We start from the raw sequence: 22,046 nt of genomic DNA, 5'->3' as shown, positions 1-22,046 counted from the left end.
AACATATATAAATGGCTAACTGTAAGAGCTAGTAAGGTAGTTGGCTGTAAGTTCTCATAAACAAGGTTGTAAAATGAAGCATTTAAAAAGCTGGGCTGATGAAGTATAACCATTCAAGTATCAACAAAATGATGATATAAATGTATAATATAAAAGTTGACACTTTCCTCACGTGGAACTTTTATGATTTGGTATATTAAAAGCATAATTTTCTGTAAATGCTATAAATCTAACATTAAGAATCAGATTTGGAATATAAATCCACTACTCATGACAATCATTACTATTCTTTAAAATGATAATTTTCCTAAATAAAATTTCTAATGGAACTTATTTTTCCTGGACTTAATAAACTCTATTAAACCTAAATTGTTATTAATTCAAAGCAGTCATAACATTGTGAATTCCAAAGTTCCCACCCACCCAATAAGTGATTCCTTGGAGAAAAAATATGTTCCTTTTTTTTTTTTCTTCTTTTCTGCAGATACAAATTTTAAATAGCTAATAAGCTCACATTAAACTTCATGAAGCTTGTTTCCATTAGTGGTTGGCAAATCTCCTAATTCTTCACAAGTGTCAAAGATGAGTTGGAAATAACTTTTTTGAAATTTGAAAAATCAGTGTTTCCTTCTAGTATCTCTGAAAAACTAGCTCAGAAAGCAGAATGACGTACAGATCGAAACCAGGAGTACAGAGAGCGCCCACCAGTAGAGTTTAGGCGCTGAACATAAACATGCTTAGTAAATCCAATTACATTGCTTGTGGAAACAGAATGCGTAATCTGTTAGAACAGAAACAAGCAATTGAGAAGATGACATTAATGTCTTGAAGGTATTTTAGCTGCTTGTTACGTATATTGTCTATTAAAAGTGACATAACCATAAATAACAAATTAATTTTCTAAAATTTTCTATAAAATGCATTTACTTTCATTTGAAAGATGAAAATGTTTACAATAGTTGCTACAGGTGGCTTTGAGAAAGCTATAATCTAATTTTCACAAATTAATGCTTATCTGCATTTGTCAATTTTAATCGACCAAACTACTTTGCATATATTCATTTTATCAACTAAATACAGCTTCTCTCCCATTGGTTAAGGTTAATGTTGATTAAAAACCTGTATAAATACACTAATAGATTTAGCCATAACTCTTTGATGTGTTAACTAAAGACTTTAACCAACGTTAAAATATATATTACTAAGTATTATTTATGTGCCTTACCTGCAAAAATTTTATATAATAAAAAGAAATCACTTATAAAACACAAGAGCCCTCACAATGTGCCAGGTACTGTTCTAAGCACTTTACATATCACTTGATCCTTATAACTACTTATGACTTACTTTACAGACAATGAAATTGAAACAGACCTTTAAAAACTTGCCAAAACACATATAACTGGTAAATAGCAGACCAAGGATTTGAACACTAGGGTTCCAGAATCCAGGCTCTTAACCACCACCCAAACTGCCTCTCAGTATATAATATCATATACATATGTGTGATTATATAATATATACATATATTATTTAGTCCTACAATGAAATTATGGAATAAGTAAGCACTATTAACATCTTTTCTCTCATCTGTAAAAATGCAGATGAGAGAATAAGAAACCTGGTACAGGACACACAGCTAAGAAGTGACAGTCACTTGCTTTTCTTAACTTCAGTAGGTTAATAATTGTATTAAGTACAGATATTTCACTCAAATACTTAGTAATAGTATTAAATAATAATTTAATAATTCTGAAACTTGGAAATTTGGATTGTTCAGGAAAAATTTTAAATATACATATATATATATAAAATATACATGAATTTAGAGCCCATAACATCCTCTGAAATTCAGTTTCAGAGATTATATTCTACTCATCACAAAAATAGTAAAAGGAATAAAACTCGGTCTCTGCTATCTTATTGGAACCGATCTATATAAACAGAATCATAGCTATTTACATTAGTAAAGTGACAGGCCAGATTGAAACGTGTTTCTTTTCTTAGAGATTTTAGAATACATTTCAATACCAATAAAATTTCCTATCAAATAAACTACACATTAAGTATGCCTCTAGTTCATTCGTAGTAGGGTTTTCTCATTTGCCTTTACCCAATAAAGAGGTTAGAAGTTTGGATGTACATATTTTAAAAATGACGTACGACTATGTTACGATGCCAAGGTTTAAAGCACTAGGGGAGAGACCTCCTCCTTCCCAGCATCATGCTTTCTGTGCTGATTCTTCAGTGCTAGTGTACAGAGCTGTGCTGTCCTTCCAGGAGCCACTAGCCACATGTGGCTATGAAACCCCTGAAACATAGCCAGTCTGAAATGCAGTCAGCTTTGTAAGTGTAAGGTACATCCCACATTTTTAATACTTAGTACATAAGAAAGAATGAAAATATCTCACTGGTAATTCTTACATTGATTCGCATTCAAATGATAATATTTTGGCATATTGGGTTAAAATACATTATTAAAATTTTTTAAGCATGGAAAAAATATTTCCAATTTTTAAAAGTTAACAAATCCCATACCAGCTTCATAAATAAGTCATTTACCCCATTAAATCAAAATAACTTACTGCTAATGATGATGTGCTAGAAAGACGACTCATTACATGCTTATCATTGCTGGAAGGACTTCTTCCTTCCACTGAGCCGTGGGATGTCATAAAAGCCCTTCGAAGAGCTCTTTTTGGAGTTTTGGAGAAAGAGAATGCTCTTGTAACCTAGAGTTTAAGAGTTACAATTACTTAAACCAAGACAAATTTAATACAGTTGATAAGAATACTGAAACATAAAAAAGACAAATATATGGCAAAAGTTTTTCTACTGTAGTATGTGGCAAGATTAGAATCTCTTTGGCACAAAGCAGTGAGGAAATTTGTATACTATTTCAACTTTCATTTAGAGAGCAGTGAAGTCCAATGGAAGGAGGAGAAAAGAAATCTAGCCTGGGAGAGAAGAAACCTAAGTTCTTGTCTGATTCAACCAGTCTAGTTGTGAGATTTCTAATCCAAAAATCACCTGAACCTCCATTTCTTTATTGAAAGAGTGAAGGAATTCACTTGAATAATAATCTAACATGTTTTTCTTTTATACATCATACATGTTAAATGATAGGAGATACAAAAATTACTAAAATACAAAGCCTCCCCATAAAGGGAAAGAAAACAAAACTTGTAAATCTAGCAGTAGAGATTATGGCTGTATATCTCTCTTAGAACACTAAAATTCTAGTTCTACTTTTAAAAAGCCTATTATCAACATACTTATGTAATCCTCAACAACTCTGATAAGGTAAGTAAGTTATCTTCATCACGAGAAGACTAAAATATACTTCTAGAGTCAGGAATAGATTCCAGGTCCCCTGACTGTCGTCTGCCCTTTGCTGAAAATAACTGTGGCAATATATTTAAGATGAGGGCACACATATTTAAATCTAAAACACCAACAGTACATTTCTACTGCAGGATAGTTCACAGAAGCATCATTATTACAAAATGGGAGCGATAACAAGTTATAGTTACTGTGGCAAAGAAGTCACTGAAGTAAAACTATTGTTTCTGTGGGTCATTTCCTAGAATCGAAGAACAGCTTTGTTCTATAAACTATCTTTATACTGGTGTTCGCAGTAATATTATTTGAATATAGTCTGGAAAATACATATTAGAGATATGCTAAATAATAATTTCACTAAAACGCACCTTTTTTGAAGTCTTTTTTATTGCTCTTGATGCTCTACTCAAAGTACTGTCCATATCTTTTGTATTTACTTCAAAGGATTCTGGATCAGCAGTATAAATAAGATTTTCCTATTGAAAAATAATACTTTTTGTTATCTTGAAAACACACAACTGTTTCTAAAAATCAAACTTTTAAGCATATTTATGTATGGAGTATTTGTAAATGAAGCTACTCAAGACTGTTCATGTGCTTGATATAACTTCTACCCCGAAATGTACTAATTTAAGGATAGTGAAAAATAAGCATTCAGTAAATGAGTAATTCCCTGTAAGGGTCATGGATACCAAAGCAATTGGAAATAGACCTCAAAATAAAATCTAACAACTCTTAAACAAGTTAGAAATTTAGCAGACTTAAACTTAATGCTTAAGTATAAAGTCAGCTACAAAACCAAGACCACAAACACTGTTCTTGACATAAACTCAAATTAAGATTTAGACTTTCTCCTACTTTACCCTTTCGTCCTCAATCAGCATTTGTAAGGATTCTAAATCAGAGGTTCTAAACCTGTGACCAAGAGCCTGTAGGGTGACAATGAACAGAAACTGGGCACAAAATTTTGTGTGTACATGTGCAAAGGGCATCTTTCTGAAGAGGGGGTTCACAGCTTGTATCACATTCCTAAAGGAATCAAAGACGCCATATAACCACCAGTCTACTTTGTACTTCTATGAGGTCAGCCGCTGCTGATACACTGGGGAGGACGGGATGGGGTGAGAGCTGGAGTGAGGTTGGTCAATAGGCACAAAGTTACAGTTAGAAAGGAGAAGTAAGTTCTGGTGTTCTATTGCACAATGGTGACTATAGTTAACAATACAGTATTGTATTGTATATTTCAAAATAACCAACAGCGGATTTTGAAGGTTCACACCATAAAGAAATGAGTATATTAGGTGATGGATACGCTAAATACCCTGATTTGATCTACACACAATGTATACATGTATCAAAACATCACATTATACCCTATAAATATGTACAATTATGTGTCAATTAAAAATAAATTTTTAAAAAGACCTCATATAGGCCAAGAACCACTGAACCACTTAAACAGGACAATTAATCTCTAAGTAATTAAAAATATTACTTGCTCAAATTATGGCTGAATTTTCAGAAGAAAGCAAGTTAGACAAAATGATTTTGCATAGTCCTATAACCAATTTGCACTTTAAATTTATAAATCTAGACTATGAATAGGCAAATTGCCTTGTTACCCTGTCACTATAAAGACTATTTTCCAGCACTATCATTCTGTGGTGACAGAGAAAAAACAACCTTGTGAAAGTTGTTTTTTCTGAAAATTTTTTCCATTTGCAAAATGTAGAACATATCTAGAATACCTAACCCATAGTAATCATAAGTCTAAAACAAAATAATGCATAGAAGTACTTTGAATGAAATGTTAAGCCTCTTTACCAAGTGTTAAATATTATACTCTACAATTATAATGCTTGATTCAGCTCTCCACCACTGATACATAGACAGTTTTTGTTATTCTAAAGCTTCTCTAATTTTGTCATTTGAACAACCACATGCTCTCTGCCTGCTACAGAACCTCTCTTTCCACTTGATTGATTTGCTATGCTTATCTTGTACAAATCAGGTAATAGTACTTGTAAATGTCAATATCTTTTCAATTTAATGTTACTTTTTGAGTTAAGAAAAATTTAGAAAACATGAATTACCCATAACTCTCTTAATCAATTACCATCTACACTTTGGTATATTTCTTAGAGATATTTTTCTACATGTATAAAATGTTTCTTCATAACAAAACTGGAATATTATTCAGTTTTGTACCTTACATTTTTCAATTAGCTGTAATTTTTTTGTCTCAAAGGATTTACTCTTAATGAAGACCTGACAAATCTCCTCTGATTATACCACAATTAATTTAATCATTCCACTATTTTTGAGCATTTAGAGTGCAGTAATGGGGAATTACTGTGTAATGGGTCCACAGTTCCAGTTTAGGAAGATGAAAAAGCTCGTAAAACAGATGGTGGTGATATGCACAACAGTATGAATATACTTAATGCCAATAAACTATACACTTAAAAATGGTTAAAACTGGTAAATTTTATGTTATGTATATTCTACCACAATAAAAAAATACATGAAACTATATGTCTTTGTATATGAAAATATTAAACCACATGTTGGTAATTTTCTAAACCAGAACACTAGAGGTAGAAAAGCAGAATATGAAAAGTTCCTGATGGAAAAAGGGTATACTTCTTCAACCTATACTCTCACTGTCAGAACAGGAAAGAATCTATCTTGCCTCACTAGCTCTCAATGGTCTCCTTCAGTTTTTTTTTTTTTTTTGAGACGGAGTCTCGCTGTGTCTCCCAGGCTGGAGTGCAGTGGCGTGATCTCGGCTCACTGCAAGCTCCGCCTCCCGGGTTCACGCCATTCTCCTGCCTCAGCCTCCCAAGTAGCTGAGACTACAGGCGCCCGCCACCACGCCCGGCTAGTTTTTTGTATTTTTAGTAGAGATGGGGTTTCACCATGTTAGCCAGGATAGTCTCGATCTCCTGACCTCGTGATCCACCCGCCTCGGCCTCCCAAAGTGCTGGGATTACAGGCTTGAGCCACCGCGCCCGGCTCCTTCAGTTTTTTTTTTACAATTTGGTTTGTGAAAACAATTGATATAATGCTATCTGTATCCGTATTGCCTTAAGTTTAAAGCAATTAGCTGCGTATATATTTTTTCATGTTTTACAGATATTTTATATCAAATTTTATTGGAAAAGAGGCCTTCATTTCCTACACTTTCTAACTGGTTACTGCCAGCATAAAGGAAAACTCTTGATACATATGTATTTATATTTTATTTGGCTGCTTTACTAAGCTCTGTTACAAATTCTAATAGTTTTCAGTTGGTTCTTGACAATTATCTAGGTAATCGTTTGTAAAACAACTGAATATTTGATACTTTACGTCAATCTGTAAGAAACAAAGCACTGAGGAATGTGACTTAAGCTCTGCCACACATATCTGAAAGGTTTTACACTACTAGGATTTCCTATATCTCATGGTAGAGGGATGACATTTCCTATACTACTGTATATATGGGTAAGCTCAATTGTATCCTTACTTTTATGAATTTAATTCTGCTTTGACTGCATTCCATTTTTATTTCAATTTTTATCTCATTCAATCAACAGATATATACTGAAAACCTACTATTTGATAGAAATTTTTATGTCCATAAGATACAGAGGCAAATTCAGAAAAAGAATATTTTGACATTTAAATATATTTTCCTTAAAGAAATAAGTGATATGGTAATTACCCTGATTCGGTCATTATACGATGTACACATGCAACAAAACATAACACTGTACCCCAATATATGTACAATTATGTTATTATAAATAAAATCAATTAAAAATCAAAATAAGCATAGTCTTCTGTTAATGTTTTATTTTTAAACTATAAAGTAACTTATCAATGCTTCTTTCAATTGGTAAACTTAATGACTTTTTTAACTGAAAGCTGAAAGATCTAGTAAAATTAGCTGGAAAATAATTTAAAACAGTGATAATTTATTAACTGACTGGTTACAAAATAACACACATACCAAAGAGTCACCTATTCACAAAACAGCTTAGAAAGAGGTAAAATATCCATTTATGACTGCATTCTAAAGAGAAAATTACTTAGGAATCAATCTAATAAATACATTTTTGGCTAGGCATGGTGGCTCACACACCTGTAATCCCAGCACTTTGACAGGCCCCCAGGTGGGCAGATCACTTGAAGCCAGGAATTCAAGACCAGCCTGGCTGGCCAACATGGTGAAATGCTGTCTCCACTAAAAATACAAAAATTAGCCAGGCACGGTCGTGCACATCTGCAATCCCAGCTACTCAAGAGGCTGAGGCATGAGAATCACTTGAACCCGGAGGCAGAGGTTGCGGTGAGCCAAGATTGCACCACTGCACTCCAGCTTTGGTAACGGAGACTCTATCTTTAAAAAAAAAAACAAAAAAAGAAAGAAAGAAATACATTTTTGAAGAATGTACATATGTCTCTGCTTATATTTCTGGAAAGTATCAAAAGTCATACCCCTGGAAAGACAGATTAGCCAGAGAGGGGTATGAGACATATTCTAATGCAGTATACTATTGTATATTTGACTTTTTTTCTTTTTTTTTTTTTTTTTTTTTTGAGACGGAGTCTTGCTCTGTCGCCGAGACTGGAGTGCAGTGGCCGGATCTCGGCTCACTGCAAGCTCCGCCTCCCGGGTTTACGCCATTCTCCTGCCTCAGCCTCCCGAGTAGCTGGGACTACAGGCACCCGCCACCTCGCCCGGCTATTTTTTTGTATTTTTTACTAGAGACGGGTTTCACCGGGTTAGCCAGGATGGTCTCGATCTCCTGACCTCGTGATCCGCCCATCTCGGCCTCCCAAAGTGCTGGGATTACAGGCTTGAGCCACCGCGCCCGGCCAACTTTTTTTCTTATATGCAAATATTATCTTTCAATTTAATAGACGGTAAAAATCATAGCTTGACTATTAAACTAAACATTGGTAACTTACTCTTTGAATACTTAGATGCAAAATGTATCCATTTTCATATGTAATGCAACTAAACTCCAAGTATGTTTAATTTTGCTGAAATGCTCTTTATAATGAAGTTCCCTGAAATTTAAATCCTTAGCAAATGCTAATAAAGGAGCTTCTCATTTTTTTCCATTGTTATCTTAACTATGACTAAGTATTAATAACCACTGATGAACTAACAATGAAACCAGTGGCTTCATATTTTCTCTCAATGAACTAACAAACTGCTTCTGACTTAGGGGAGGGGAAGATTGATACAAGATTTTTTACCTTTCTAGAAGATTCTGAGTTCAGAATGACTGAAAGGGTGAACACATTGCTAGTTCACTAGTGGCTTAGAATATAATATATTATTTTTGCTAAGATATAAATACGAAGTACTTCCTTTAGTGCTTTCCGCACAGAGGAAGGTAGATAGGGTAAATCACAGGCAAAAGTACAAAGTCGGGGAAACCTATCTTCAGTAGTCCTAGGTTTATTTGTTATTCATTCTTTCTCAATAATTATCATTCTGTCTTTAAAAACAAAAAAACGAAGAGAAAAAACTTTGTGCTTTTTAGTCTATTTCTAATTCTAAAATATAATACGTACTAGGACAAGGACGAAAAATTAAATAAAATAAAAGTGAAATTGATAGATTAGCCAAAACTCATTTTTATTTTTATTTACTTTTAAGCTCTGCTGGACTTGAGAACACACATTTTTAATAAATACTTACTATAATTCCAAAAACATTTTATGACTTATTCAAAGTATGTCAAGCATTAAAGAAGCTTTGGAAGAGCAGGAGTTTTTCAATCAACTCCAAATTCACATGTACCTGAAGACAGACTTGCTGAGTTCAATATTAAAAAGTAGTAGTCAGTCTCTCCCACTGAGATATATAATATTAATTTCAGGAGAAGGTGAGCCTCAGCTACAGATTTTGAAATCCTATTCTCGGGTGTTAATTCACAGGAAATTTTCTAGCATTTGACACCTTAAGCCAATTAACCTGTCTACTTGTGAGTTATCAGATACTTCTCCCCTTTGCCTAAGCTCTCCTCTTACCCTCGTCTTCAAACCCCCAGATCCTACCTACTATCACATGTCCCCTTCCTTTAGCCTGTGCCTCAGTGTTTTCCTCAAACTCTGTAATCATGCCTATAGCTTAGAGCTTCTGATTTGGCCAAATTAAAGTGGTACCAATAACAGACACTTACACTAACAACTTACTAGGTATGCCTAATAAATGGAAGAATAATTATAGCTTTAAATATAAATCATATTAACTTCATTATAAATATTATTGGCATACAAGCACAAACTTTTAATATATGTCCACTCGTCGATCTATTTCTCATGCAGTTAGAAATTCTACTTACAAGTTTAAAAACTCAGAATGAAGATTGCAACTCTTAAGTAGCCAATGGTGATTTATTTGACCAAGATGTAGGATAAGTTTTGCAAATTTCAAATAAATATAAAGTTAGCAGCAAAAGTACTAAATTGTAGCACATGGCCTTTAATTATCAAGTTACTTTTAAACTAACCAAACTTCGGGAAAGGGTATCATTGCTTAAATTTATTTATTAATAAAAGTATACTTCTGACATTAGAGGTTAGAAATTGTAATGGCCTCCACAAAGCTACCAGCTTATCTTAGGCAATATATGAATGTTAGAGTACGGACCATGCAATTAAAGGTTACATATTGGCAAGAGACCAAAAATACATATATAAGGATTCTGAGACATAAGATCTTCAATAGATTTAAACTTTAATCTTTAGATTCTGAAATGACAAAATATGGGACATGATGTCCATGGGGAGAAAAACTATTAAGATGGTTTGACCAAGAATCAGTCAGTCATGCTCTTGGCCTTAGATTCAAACTTAATGGTATCAGACTAAGTTTTCTTTCAGCCTGATAAATTTAACTCTTACATCATTAATGAGTGAATATGACAAATGAAATAGTATAGAATAAAATAATTGTGCTTATTTTACTCTTTTAATTAAGAAAGCTCAAGCTACTTAGGGTACCAAAAATATATATATACAGGGTACCAAAAACAAAAACTACTAATTCAAAGAATCAGAGACTTTTTTATCTTTTTACATCTTGTATGTGTGTGTGTGTGTGTGTGTATTTACATCTTGTGTGTATACGTATATATATGTACATGTATAGGTATAACGTGGTTTATAAACTAAGTATTCATTGATGAAAACCTCCTTCCAAAGTGTTTAGAACAATTATCAGAATTTTTGTTTGTGTGTGTGTGTTTTTTTAGATTTCTATGGACCAAGAATATGTTCTTATAAATAAAAAATTGTTATATATATAAATAAATATATATTTAAATAATATATATAAAATTATAAATATATATTATATATAATATAAACAAAAAATATATGTATACACACATATATCTGTATACACACACACATATCTTCACATGGAAAATTCTCAGGGTTTATAAAAATTTACTATATGTAGAATTTTAAACGCAGGAAAGGGCTCAACTGAAGTCACCGAGTATCTGAATTTACACATGTATTTCTTAAGAACAAAATTTCAATAGACTGAAAGAATTTTGTGGTGTAAGCATAAGTCAGAACATAGTTAAACGTCTGCTGCCATCTTGTGGCTAATTTTACTTATGAATTTCTTCCATGTTATTTGTATTTCAGTTCTAGTATTATTAGCTATCATGTGGCTAGTAATTCAATAGATATAAGAAAAAATTTCTGTTATCGTTACATTTCAGTATTAGGGTTATAAGTTTGGAAATGACTCCATAAGCTATCTAGTCTGACATTCTGATAAGAGCAGGAGTAATTTCTGCAATAAGGAATTACTACAGGTAAAGAAAACCATTTTATATACGGATACCTAGAAAAAATGGATGGATACCTACAAAATAAATCTTATAATGAGCAGTTTTGAAAGATTTATAACAAAAGTGGTCTCCATCATTTTTCTAGCTAGCATTCTATTGTATGTGCTAGCATTGTATTTCCCCCTCTGAATCTTTTGTGCAACAATTTTTTATTTATAAGAACATATTCTTGGTCCATAGAAATCTAAAAAAACACACATACACAAACAAAAGTCTGATAATTGTTCTAAACACTTTGGAAGGAGGTTTTCATCAATGAATACTTTATAAACCACATTATACCTAAATGTCTTCCAAGGTTTCACACTTAACTGTGATTACATGTTTCATTCCCACAGAAACACCCAATGCAATCTCAGTTACAGTACTATTGTACTGAAAAGGGTCATCTATTATATCAGCACATTCTCTTCAATCTACGTCATTTGTGCAAAGAGCAAGAGGTCTATATCTGTCTATCACATGTCTCTCTCATATATAGAGAAGAAGCAGCCAAATTATCTTTTAGGGACCTAGATTTCATCCAGGGATACCTGATTTCAGGCAAGTCATTTAACTTCAATATTTTGATTCTCTCATCTATTTTCAATCTGTATAGTATAATGACAATTACACACTTATGATAGCATTTGATTTTAAGAGGTTCACGTGAGAAAAATAGATTGGGAACATGCTATTAGCTATCTATTGCTTTCAATAAGATTTTTTTTTTTTTTTTTTTGGCCAGACGCGGTGGCTCACGCCTGTAATCCCAGCACTTTGGGAGGCCAAGGTGGGCAGACTGCCTGAGCTCAGGAGTTCAAGACCAGCCTGGGCAACACAGTGAAACCCCATCTCTACTAATATACAAAAAATTAGCAGGGTGTGGAGGCGTGCACCTGTAGTCCCAGCTACTCAGAAGGCTAAGGCAGGAGAATCACTTGAATCCAGGAGGCAGAGGGTGCAGTGAGCTGAGATCATGCCACTACACACTCCAGCCTAGGCAACAGAGTGAGACTCTGTCTCCAAAAAACAAACAAACAAAAATCAAAATGCTCTCTAATTTTTAGCCATGTCTAAGAGTACCAATGAAAAATCACAGGGTACATTATAAGAAGTCCCAAAATCTTCACTGAATCAGAGCCACGGGAACTATGAGACTATGAAGGCCTACCTTATGTAAGCCAAAAACTCAAACAATGTTTTCTGTACCTACACTATATAAAATATTTCCTAAAACAACTTATTAAATCAGTTTTTTTTAATATACACAAAACTAAAACTCTCCATTCATAATAAGTCATCAAAAATGTACATGTTTAGTCTGAGTGCATTGTCATAAAATTGAAACTTTCATTATAATACTGTTTTAAGAACTTACAGCATCTGCTTTACAAATGGTGTTGGCTACATGTCGACACAGCATCTTTAGCCAGTTTTCTTTTGGAAGTTCATCTGATGTCATCTGGAAACTGAGTAGCACATTTGCCTGCTCTGTTGGTGGCCTCACAAGCAAGGCAAAAGCATTATGGCAATCTAGGGTTCCAGAATAACCATAAACATTAAGTGTCACTCCTTGGAAAATGACAAATGTATGCAAGTTTAGTTCCCTCAGAGCAATGAAATTCCAATGAAATGAACTATCTCTTCTCCACTTTCCTCATCTTCTCTATTTTTAATAAGACAACATCACCATTTTAAGTTGAAGTACTAAAAAGACAATATAGTACACCACGTAAGGAACTAATGATGATAAGTTAATGACATTAATTAAACAGTATTTTCCATATCATTTAATATTTTCTATAAAAATATTAAGTGTTACAAAAGGTGCACGACCAAGATGCTAAAATACAACCTATTTTAAACAAAGTCTGCCATAATTAAAATCCAAAAATGAAGATTTTTAAAACAAATATAGAGTCAGCCTTCCATATCTGTGGGTCTGCATCTGTGGATTCAATCAACTGCTGACCGAAAATAGTAGAAAAAATAGTACAAAATAGATTTTATCTGTATTAAACATGTACAGACTTTTTATTCTTGTCATCATTCCCTAAAGAATATACTATAACAACTGTTTACTCAGCATTTACATTGTGTAGGTACTATAAGTAACCTAGAAATGACTTATAGTACATGGGAAGATGTGTATAGGTTACATGCAAACACTATGCAATTTTACATCCAGGACTTGAGCATCCCAGATTTTGGTAACCAACGTAGGTCCAGTAACCATCCCCCATGGATACCAAGGGACAACTATACTATGTAATCTTTAATAAATCCAGAATTTGTCAACTAAGTGAAAAGAGCAGTAAGTTGCTAAGTTTTCTTTAAGAATCATTTCTTGGCTGGGCGCAGTGGTTCATGCCTGTAATCCCAGCACTTTGCGAGGCCGAAGTGGGCGGATCACTTGAGATCAGGAGTTTGAGATCAGCCTGGCCAACATGGTGAAACCCTGTCTCTACTAAAATTACAAAAAAATTAGCCAGGCATAATGACACACGCCTGTAATCCCAGCTACTCAGGAGGCTGAGGCAGGAGAATCCTGGCGGGGGCTGCAGTGAACCAAGTTCACGCCACTGCACTCCAGCTTGGGTGACAGAGTAAGACTTCATCTCAAAAAACAAACAAAAAAACCCCACAAAAAAACAAAGAAAGAATTATTTCTTATAAAGGAAAAAAAAAAAAGAATAATTTCTTACGAACTGAAACCTTTCATTATTAGAGGAATCAGTAACGGAAAGAGCTAAACATTGTAAAAACATATGCCTAACATCCAAAATATGGCCATGCACATACACCACTGGGTGTCAATTAAATAGATGACACTGTTGTAGGTAGTTATAAATTTTCAGTAATTTCAGGCCTTCACAGAACCTGCTCTGTAACACTACCAAAGTTTAGAGTAAAACATTCCTTAATACACATATGACTCCCTATCAAGTCTACCAGTTACTCTGGGTTTATTTATTGCACTCACATCTATTCCTGATCCATACCTTAAACCTAGCCCTAAAAATGCAGCTGTTGGCAACAGTGAAAGTGTTAAGATACGGGGTACAGGTAATAGATTGGTTATTCTGTATTCTGAAGGAAACGAAAAAATAAATTTTGGTGTGGGAATAGGCTAGGCTAGGGTGTTATTTTAATACATAGCCATTTAAAAGCTCTTTGACCTTTAACAGATGAGGGTATCCTATAGGTTGAGATAGTACTTTCATTTGAGAAAATAAAAAGTCAGTTCTGTTCCTAGAGATGGAGTTGGGATAGAGGCGCAAGAACAATTACTTTAGCAGTCTGATCAACTATATTGAAAGATAATTTACCAATTAAAAGAAGCCAAAATGGAGTAAATCAAACCTACAATGAATATAAACTATTTTTATATAACCAAGAATGTATCCGACCAGCATACCTTCTGTCTCTCTTATGTCCAATACCTTCTTAATCTGAGAAAGGGGCATTAGGTGAATATGCTTAAGAGAAGCTGGGGGTCGGGTTTGGCCATGAGGACTCCTAAAAGTGCCAATAACCTTGTGCCGTTTTCTTGCTATCTGATTATAGAAAATAAAAAAGTATCAGTCAATAAAATGAAGAAAAATAAGGACCAAATACTTAAAAAATAAAATAGCACTAATCACATAAATCTATTATAACTCATTTAGTGATTATTCATTACAAAGTTGTTACAAGCAGAGTTACTATATAACAAAAGTCAGACATGTATAGCAGAAATGCTCATGTTTATATAAGACAAGTTCAAACGTCAGGAAAACAGGCCAAGGGATATTTTGCAAAAGGTCCCAGAGGTATGAAAAAACTAGAAGCATGATGAGAAGAGATAGAATCAAGGAATGACAGAATCTTAAATAAAAGTCCTAGAATTCAGGAGAAGAGGAAGAGTTGGCTAAGCAAAACAATTAAGTGATTTTAAGTTTAATTTTTAAAAAGTAAAAACAGTAAGTGTTCATTTGATGACAAATGCCAGTACATCAGAGTTAAAAAAAAAAAAAAAAAACCCTTAAAATACAGAAAAAACATTTAAAAGTTAAATATATCCTTAAATCCAAAATTAGTTGCAGTATAACATAATCTGTCATTAAGAAAAAACAGATTTTATCCATTTTGAATGTTTCTAACACTTATTAAATATGATGATGGTTACAGGTTTTTATCAGGTTAACAATGTACCATCATTTCCATTCCCAATTCACTAAGAGTTTTATTTTTCCTAAACAAACAAGCTAAAGAACAACAGTTTATTTAAGATTATGTTTTTATTTTATTTTTATTTATTATGAACTCTGAAGTCCAAATTTAATGTTATAAATAAAGCAGTTTTTGTTGAAGTGATTCTAAGACAGGGAAGCTACAAGAGATAGAACAAAAAAAGCAACAGATTCAAGAAGGTAGGGAAAATAAGAAGCCAGGGACTTGGGAGCTACAGAAGATGACCAATACCAGAAAGTAAAGTGAATGGCAAGTTAATGAACCAATTACAGAAGACTTCAAGGAATTTGGAGGGGATATAAGATCAAAAATTTAAAGTAAGTCATAGCTCTCAGGAATAAGGGATGAAAACCAGAATGGAGCAGCAAAGAAATAAAGATGACCTAACCTATTAGATGAATAGAGCAAGCTGACTTAGGAACTCCAATATGAAAAACCTATAAAAGCTTTAATAGAGGCAAACAATGTATAGAGAAACTATATACAGTAAAACCCCATGATGATGCAAATCCAGATAAAATATAATTGAAAATTGACTCTGCCGAGCATCTGTTCTCAATCAGGGCAGGCTAAAGTCCTTTTTATGAGGGAAACAGGTAGTTGAGAATTATCTGCCTCATGATTTTTTTGACTTTCTCACTTCAGGAGATAGTCAATTGTGTATAGTAGTTTGACTGTCTTTACTTTTGTGCTTTTTATAACATAATTGACCAAAAAAAAGTATTTTTCATTTAGTCTCATAACGACAAAACTCTGCATTTAACGTAAGTGAATTTTTGGTGAGATTTTATTGTACCTGTAACTGTTCTGCACATGAACTGTTCTTTAAGATTCCCTTGTATTTTATAGTATAAATAATAATGTATGTGATATATAAGAAGGCAACACTTTGATAGAAGTAGAAAAGGACAAAAGGAAAGCATGTAAGACTTTAAAGAAAAGGGAGGCAGGTGCAATAACTCATGCCTGTAATCCCAACGGTAATCTCAACACTTTGGGAGGCTGAGGTGGGTAAATTGTTTGAGTCCGGGATTTCGAGACCAGCCTAGGCAACATGGCAAAACCAGTCTCTACTAAAAATAATTAGACTGGTGTGGTGGTGGTGTCTATAGTCCCAGCTACTTGGGATGTTGGGATAAGAAAATCACCAGAGCCCAGGAAGTCAAGGCTGCAGTGAGCTGTGATCTTGCCACTGCACTCCAAGCTGGGCAATGACAGTAAGACCCTGTCTAAAAAAAAAAAAAAGAGAGGGAAAAAAAAAAAAAAAAAAGAAAGAAAGAAAAGAAAGGAGAGGAGAGAAAAGAAAAAGGAAACTCTTTAATCATTTTGATGAAGGTAACAGAAAGTTTCCAGTGATAGAAAAGTCAAGAGTCTTCTTATTAATGTCTGTTTAATCAAAATGAACATTTTTCTCTTCTGAGATGAAGGGAAACCACACTTCTTTTTATCCCTCACTACTGTTGTTTAAAAATACGTATTAGAGGGATGAACACGTTAAAACACACACGTAATTCAATTTGCTTGCAGGGGTAATACAAAAAGAAAATCTAACTTGAATAAGTAAGAATTTTAGAATTAGATTCATTATACCCCATCTGACCCCTCATTCACTCTAAAACCTGCTGATTTAAGAAGAATCGAGGAATCATAAAGAATTCATAATAGTAAATTATCAAGTTATCTCCCTCTTCAACAAAATACAATCGCATCATTATTGAAAAAAAATTAGTTAAATTTCAAAAAACTCAGAATTATTTTATAAATCTTGAATAAGTAAACATAGAAACAAGAAGTTATCAGATTTCTTGACCTAAGCATTTATTTGCATGGAAATAAATTTTCATTTTAACTTAGATTTGAAGTAATGAAAGTTTATACTTCTTAATATTAGACCTTCTTCTAAAGGCATTCTATTAACAGTATTAAATCATCAATTGTCCTCAATTTTTTAAAAAATGATTATTTGAGTTTACTTTAAAATTCTACATTATACTTCAATTAAAGCTTGGTTTTAAATATTCAGGGAAGTTACAAAAATCGGCAGTGTTATTATACTATATGAAGTACATCTTTACCTCTAGGCAATCATTGAAGAGGAAAAGAGTCACTTGTTCTCCTCTGTCACAGGGGTGCTCACCTAGAGAAATTGTTTCAACCCGTTGTATTAAGCTTCGGTGAGAAGATAAAAGATTAGCCTGTATAGGTTGAAAATATTAACAAAAGAGATCACTTGGTATCAAGTAATTTTTAAGAAGTTGTAATTTAAAAGAAAGTAGTGCCAAGATATTATTTATATTGAAACCACAGAAACCTCATTAACAAGAAGGAAAACATAAAGTAATTATTGCTAAGAATACTTACTGGACATCCATCTACTTCATAAACAACATCAAAAATTTGCTTTTGAGCTTCTGTTTTTCTCTTATCCTCATTAATATGCCTGAAAAAGTGATTTTTAAAACTTTTAAAATAGAACATGAAAACTGCAACAAACACAACTTATGTCACAAGTTGTGTTTGATGTGAATGTCTTAATTTTGACAAGTGAATCAGTTAAAATATTCCTTAAAAGTATCCTATTACATTAAAAAAGTTTCCATGCCTACAGAGCCCAGGATGAGGAAAACAAACAAACAACTTCCAGCCAGGTGCGGTGGCTTGCGCCCATAATCCCAGCCCTTTGGGAGGCCAAGAGGAGTGGATCACTGAGGTCAGGAGTTCGAGACCAGCCTGACCAACATGGTGAAACTCTGTCTCTACTAAAAATATAAAAATTAGCTGGGTATGGTGGCAGGCACCTGTAATCCCAGCTACTCGGCGGCTGAGGCAGGACAATCACTTGAACCCAGGAGGCGGAGGTTGCAGTGAGTCAAGACCGCACCATTCCACTCCAGCCTAGGCAATAAGAGTGAAACTCTATCTCAAGAAAAACAAAAAACAAAAAACTTCCATAGACTCCTTCAGAAAAGTATGTTTTACTATTATTCCTTTCTATATTCTTTACTATACAGCCTATGCACTTTATAAAACACATTAAACCTGTAAAAAATTAAGACTAATAAAATTTTGAAGTTCTCAATATAAGTTCAAATAAGGTTTTATGGAAGTCTTCCCAAGTCATAGGCTAATCATTTCACTGAAATAAAAACTAAGGCTACTGCTCCAGACAAGATAGAATAACAGGGGACGAACTTACTTTTCTGCCTGAAACAACTAAAAAAATCAGTCAAAATATAAAGAAACAAGGGTTCTCAAGACACTTAACATCCATTTCTGTGAAACAGAAACAAGACAAGCCCTACAACTGTCCTGGCTTATAGCCTAGAGAAAGCAAAGAAAGCACAGATAGTGCCTAGCTATATCCCTAAGAGAAAGAAACAAATGTGGGAGTCCAGTGTGATCAGATGCCTAGTTTGAAGGGCAAATTACTGGAAAACTGCTGCACAGAGGGAACTCCCTCTGTTTTCGGAAGGCTTCCTTGTGTACACAGTTCTCAACATGATCACTGCATGTGTGTAAGAAAACTATCCGAGGTTAGGGAAGACATGTTAAAAAATTAGAGGTAACAGTGCTCAGTGCTCATATGGCATGGAACGGTGACATCAATCAGAGTGGAAAACTTCAAGATTAATGTGACCTCAGGGTAGAGTACTAAGAAAGGTCTTTCCTCAATAGTGGGGAAAATTAACCCCAGACTAAATACTGTTCTGATTCTGCCTAACAAAGTTTAAGGGTAAGACATGAAAATATCAAACTGTTTGCAAGCTACTTAACTACATGCCGGGAGAAACTAAAAAACATTTTTAAGAATACAAAAATATCTAGCTCTCAGAAAAGTAAAACTGATAATGTCTAGAATCCAATAAAATAATACCAGGTATGCAAAGAAACAGGAAAATAAGACTAATGAGAAAAAAAAAAAAAAAAAAAAAAAAAACACCTGAAACAGAGATGAGTGAATTAGTAAAGTTATTATACTCATGTCATAAATTCAAAAAACTGCAAGGAGGATTGAACATTTTAAGCAAAAACATGAAAGATATTTTTAAAAGATCTTATTTATTGACCAAATAAAAGTATCATTTTTCATTAGCCTCGTAACAACAAAATTCTGCATTTAACACAAGTGAATTTTTGGTGAGATTTGATTGTATCTGTAACTGTTCTGCACATGAACTGTTCTTCAAGATTTTCTTGCAATTCATATGTACATGATATATAAGGCGGCAACACTTTGGCAGAAGTAGGAAAGTACAAAAGGAAAGCATATAAGACTTAAAAGAAAAAGGAAGCAGTGGTCATTTCTGATGACCCAAATCAGTCATATAGAGATAGAAGCTACAATGTTTTAGATGAAAAATACACTGGATGAGAGTAACAGCAAATTAAACGCTACAAAAGAAAAGCTTAGTAAAACTGAAGATAGCAATAATGTCAAAGTCAAAAATAAAATATACATTTCTAATTTTACTTTTCATCAGCGAAGCAAGAATTATACTTCAGGGCATACATACTGACCAGGTGGTCCTCAAATAATCAAGTCTGTTCTAATAATAAAGAGAAGGTTGGGAGTTTTATTAGAAAGAGAAATGTGATTATGTATTGTTTTTAAAGAAAGTTCACTGACACTAGTAAAGTTTTGGGGAACTGGCAAGCTGAGTGGTGAATGATAGTAGTGAGTAAAACTAGTTACAGAGTCATGGCAGGTTGCTTCAGCAACTATTAGGTAAAACCGATTGTAGGATTATAGCAGGCCATTTTAAGCCGCTGGGCTTGTGGAAAATTTAACTATTAGAACAGCTGCCATGTGCCCTGAGTGTTTTTCCCCTCTGGCCCTCAACTCTTATTTAGTTGGGTATAACAAGAATGATCCAATTTTGTATAATCAACGCTCACATTTCCCCCTTTGATCAAGATCGTTCTCTGAAAGCAAAGCTAATCAATCATCTTGAAGTTAGGCTTAATTGTCCCTCAGGGCCTGGACAAACCTGTCCTGGTTGTCTCCATCCCACATTGTGGGGAAGATATAGAGGGTCTATGTCAGGGAGCTGGGCCACATTTGAGTATCAAAAAGGAGAGAAGGGAAAATTTTCTCAGGGCAGGTTTGCCTGAAGTCCAGCACTGAGCTCCATCTTGTTAGTTCCATAAGTATTAGCAGCCATCTCAAAGTGTTAAGCTAACATTAACCTGTTGGGAGAGCTGGCTTTACAAAGATTAGACAAGTAATAAAAACAAGGCTTAAAAATCATAACAAACAATAATATAATAAATTCAGTTTGTACAATCATTTTGAAACAGAACAAGAGCCTGATGACAACTAACTAAACAAATCAAAAGACTGTTGTGGCTACTGGATGAGACTAATTGTTGTCATTGAGTAGTATTTTAGAACTGGGTTGAACTAAAGCAAAGAATGCCAACTCTACAGAAGGGACCACCAGTACATTTTGAACAAAAAGTTGTGTTATAGATATTGCTAAAGTTACTAGTGGAATAAAAGGATTTCTTAGGGCAGGTTTTGTCAAGTTACTTACAGCAGTTACTGATTGTGAAATTTAATTACAGTATTATTTTGTCAAGCCAAAAAGACAGGCATCAAGAGGGGTAGGAGTGTCATCATATGGAGTCTTGACCCATTGTCTTGGGAAAGGCTGTCTACAGCATTAAAAAAATGTCAACTTCCTGTCCTGGTTTGCAGTTTGAATGTCTCTGATTAAAGCATAAGATATTTTGGTGAACATTTTATGTGGCCCATACATCAGGCACAAGACTTGTTTCTTAAAATTTATCTAGTTTCCATTGACAGGGCTTTAGAAACAGTACAGTTCCCATTTTTAGCAATTTTATGGAAGACAGTTGGATTGGAGAAACCCGGAAGAATTTAGGATCTAGTCTATAGGTAGATAACAAGAATTCAAAAACAACCAACAGAGCGACACTCTAAAAGGTATATTATAGCTTTTTATTAGAAATATAACTTTTTTTTCTATACTGATCACATATAAATCTCAGATTTTTAAAACCTCTTGAGGCTAGGAAACCAAACCAAGGCATATTTTATATTTTACTTACAGTCTTAAGGTTCCTGGGTCTGCCAAGAAGTGACAGTTTTTAATTTACTCACTGTAAGGCTAGGAACCTTTGAAGGCAGGCATTTTATGCATATTGTCAAATATGACATTTCAGTCAAAGCCTTGGTAATATAACCTATGTTTTCAATTGTTTTCTGGTATAAAGAGAGCAGATTTCTATTAGACTTAGGTAAATAACTATATTGCTAAAAGAATGCTCAAAAAGTTTTCAAATTGTGGAGGAATCAAACAGAAAAAAAAGTTCTATCTATATTTACAAAAGCATCCTTTATCAAACTGTTGTAAATTATAGATAGCTTGAGAGAGAAGATTTTCTTAAGTCTGGAAAACAAAACATTTGCATAAAGAACCAAAGTCATTAAAACATTATCTTCATCAGTTATTCAATCTTATGTAATTCATTTTTGTTCTGCTTGATCTCATTTCATGAATCCAACAATTTTTTAAATTAGAGTCTTGGAAATTTTTATCAAGTCCATTGATCTTAAAGTTATCAGAAACTTGACTTAAGGGCACTTGTTAGATAGAA

The 22,046-nt window shown here is 33.7% G+C and overlaps 1 protein-coding gene across 9 annotated transcripts in view; it reads right to left on the bottom strand.

Annotated features, from left to right (window-relative positions):
- LOC105465605 (epithelial cell transforming 2) overlaps window positions 1-22,046 on the bottom strand; it is a 109,634-nt gene that overhangs the window by 39,861 nt on the left and 47,727 nt on the right. For 6 of the 9 annotated variants that reach the window (XM_071091248.1, XM_071091247.1, XM_011714143.3 and 3 more), the window contains 6 exons: window positions 17,787-17,865; window positions 17,501-17,620; window positions 14,611-14,749; window positions 12,571-12,725; window positions 3,711-3,818; window positions 2,586-2,732 (listed from right to left, as the gene is read on the bottom strand). In XM_071091248.1, the coding sequence (XP_070947349.1) occupies window positions 2,586-2,732; window positions 3,711-3,818; window positions 12,571-12,725; window positions 14,611-14,749; window positions 17,501-17,620; window positions 17,787-17,865 (748 nt within the window). Of the gene's footprint in view, window positions 1-514; window positions 782-2,585; window positions 2,733-3,710; window positions 3,819-7,296; window positions 7,727-12,570; window positions 12,726-14,610; window positions 14,750-17,500; window positions 17,621-17,786; window positions 17,866-22,046 lie in introns of those variants that run through there. The other 3 variants (XM_024787890.2, XM_024787895.2, XM_071091249.1) reach the window with 2 other exon arrangements.

This window comes from Macaca nemestrina, chromosome 2, assembly GCF_043159975.1.
Source record: "Macaca nemestrina isolate mMacNem1 chromosome 2, mMacNem.hap1, whole genome shotgun sequence".
Taxonomy (NCBI): domain Eukaryota; kingdom Metazoa; phylum Chordata; class Mammalia; order Primates; family Cercopithecidae; genus Macaca; species Macaca nemestrina.
This window is presented reverse-complemented; position numbering and strand designations above follow the sequence as displayed.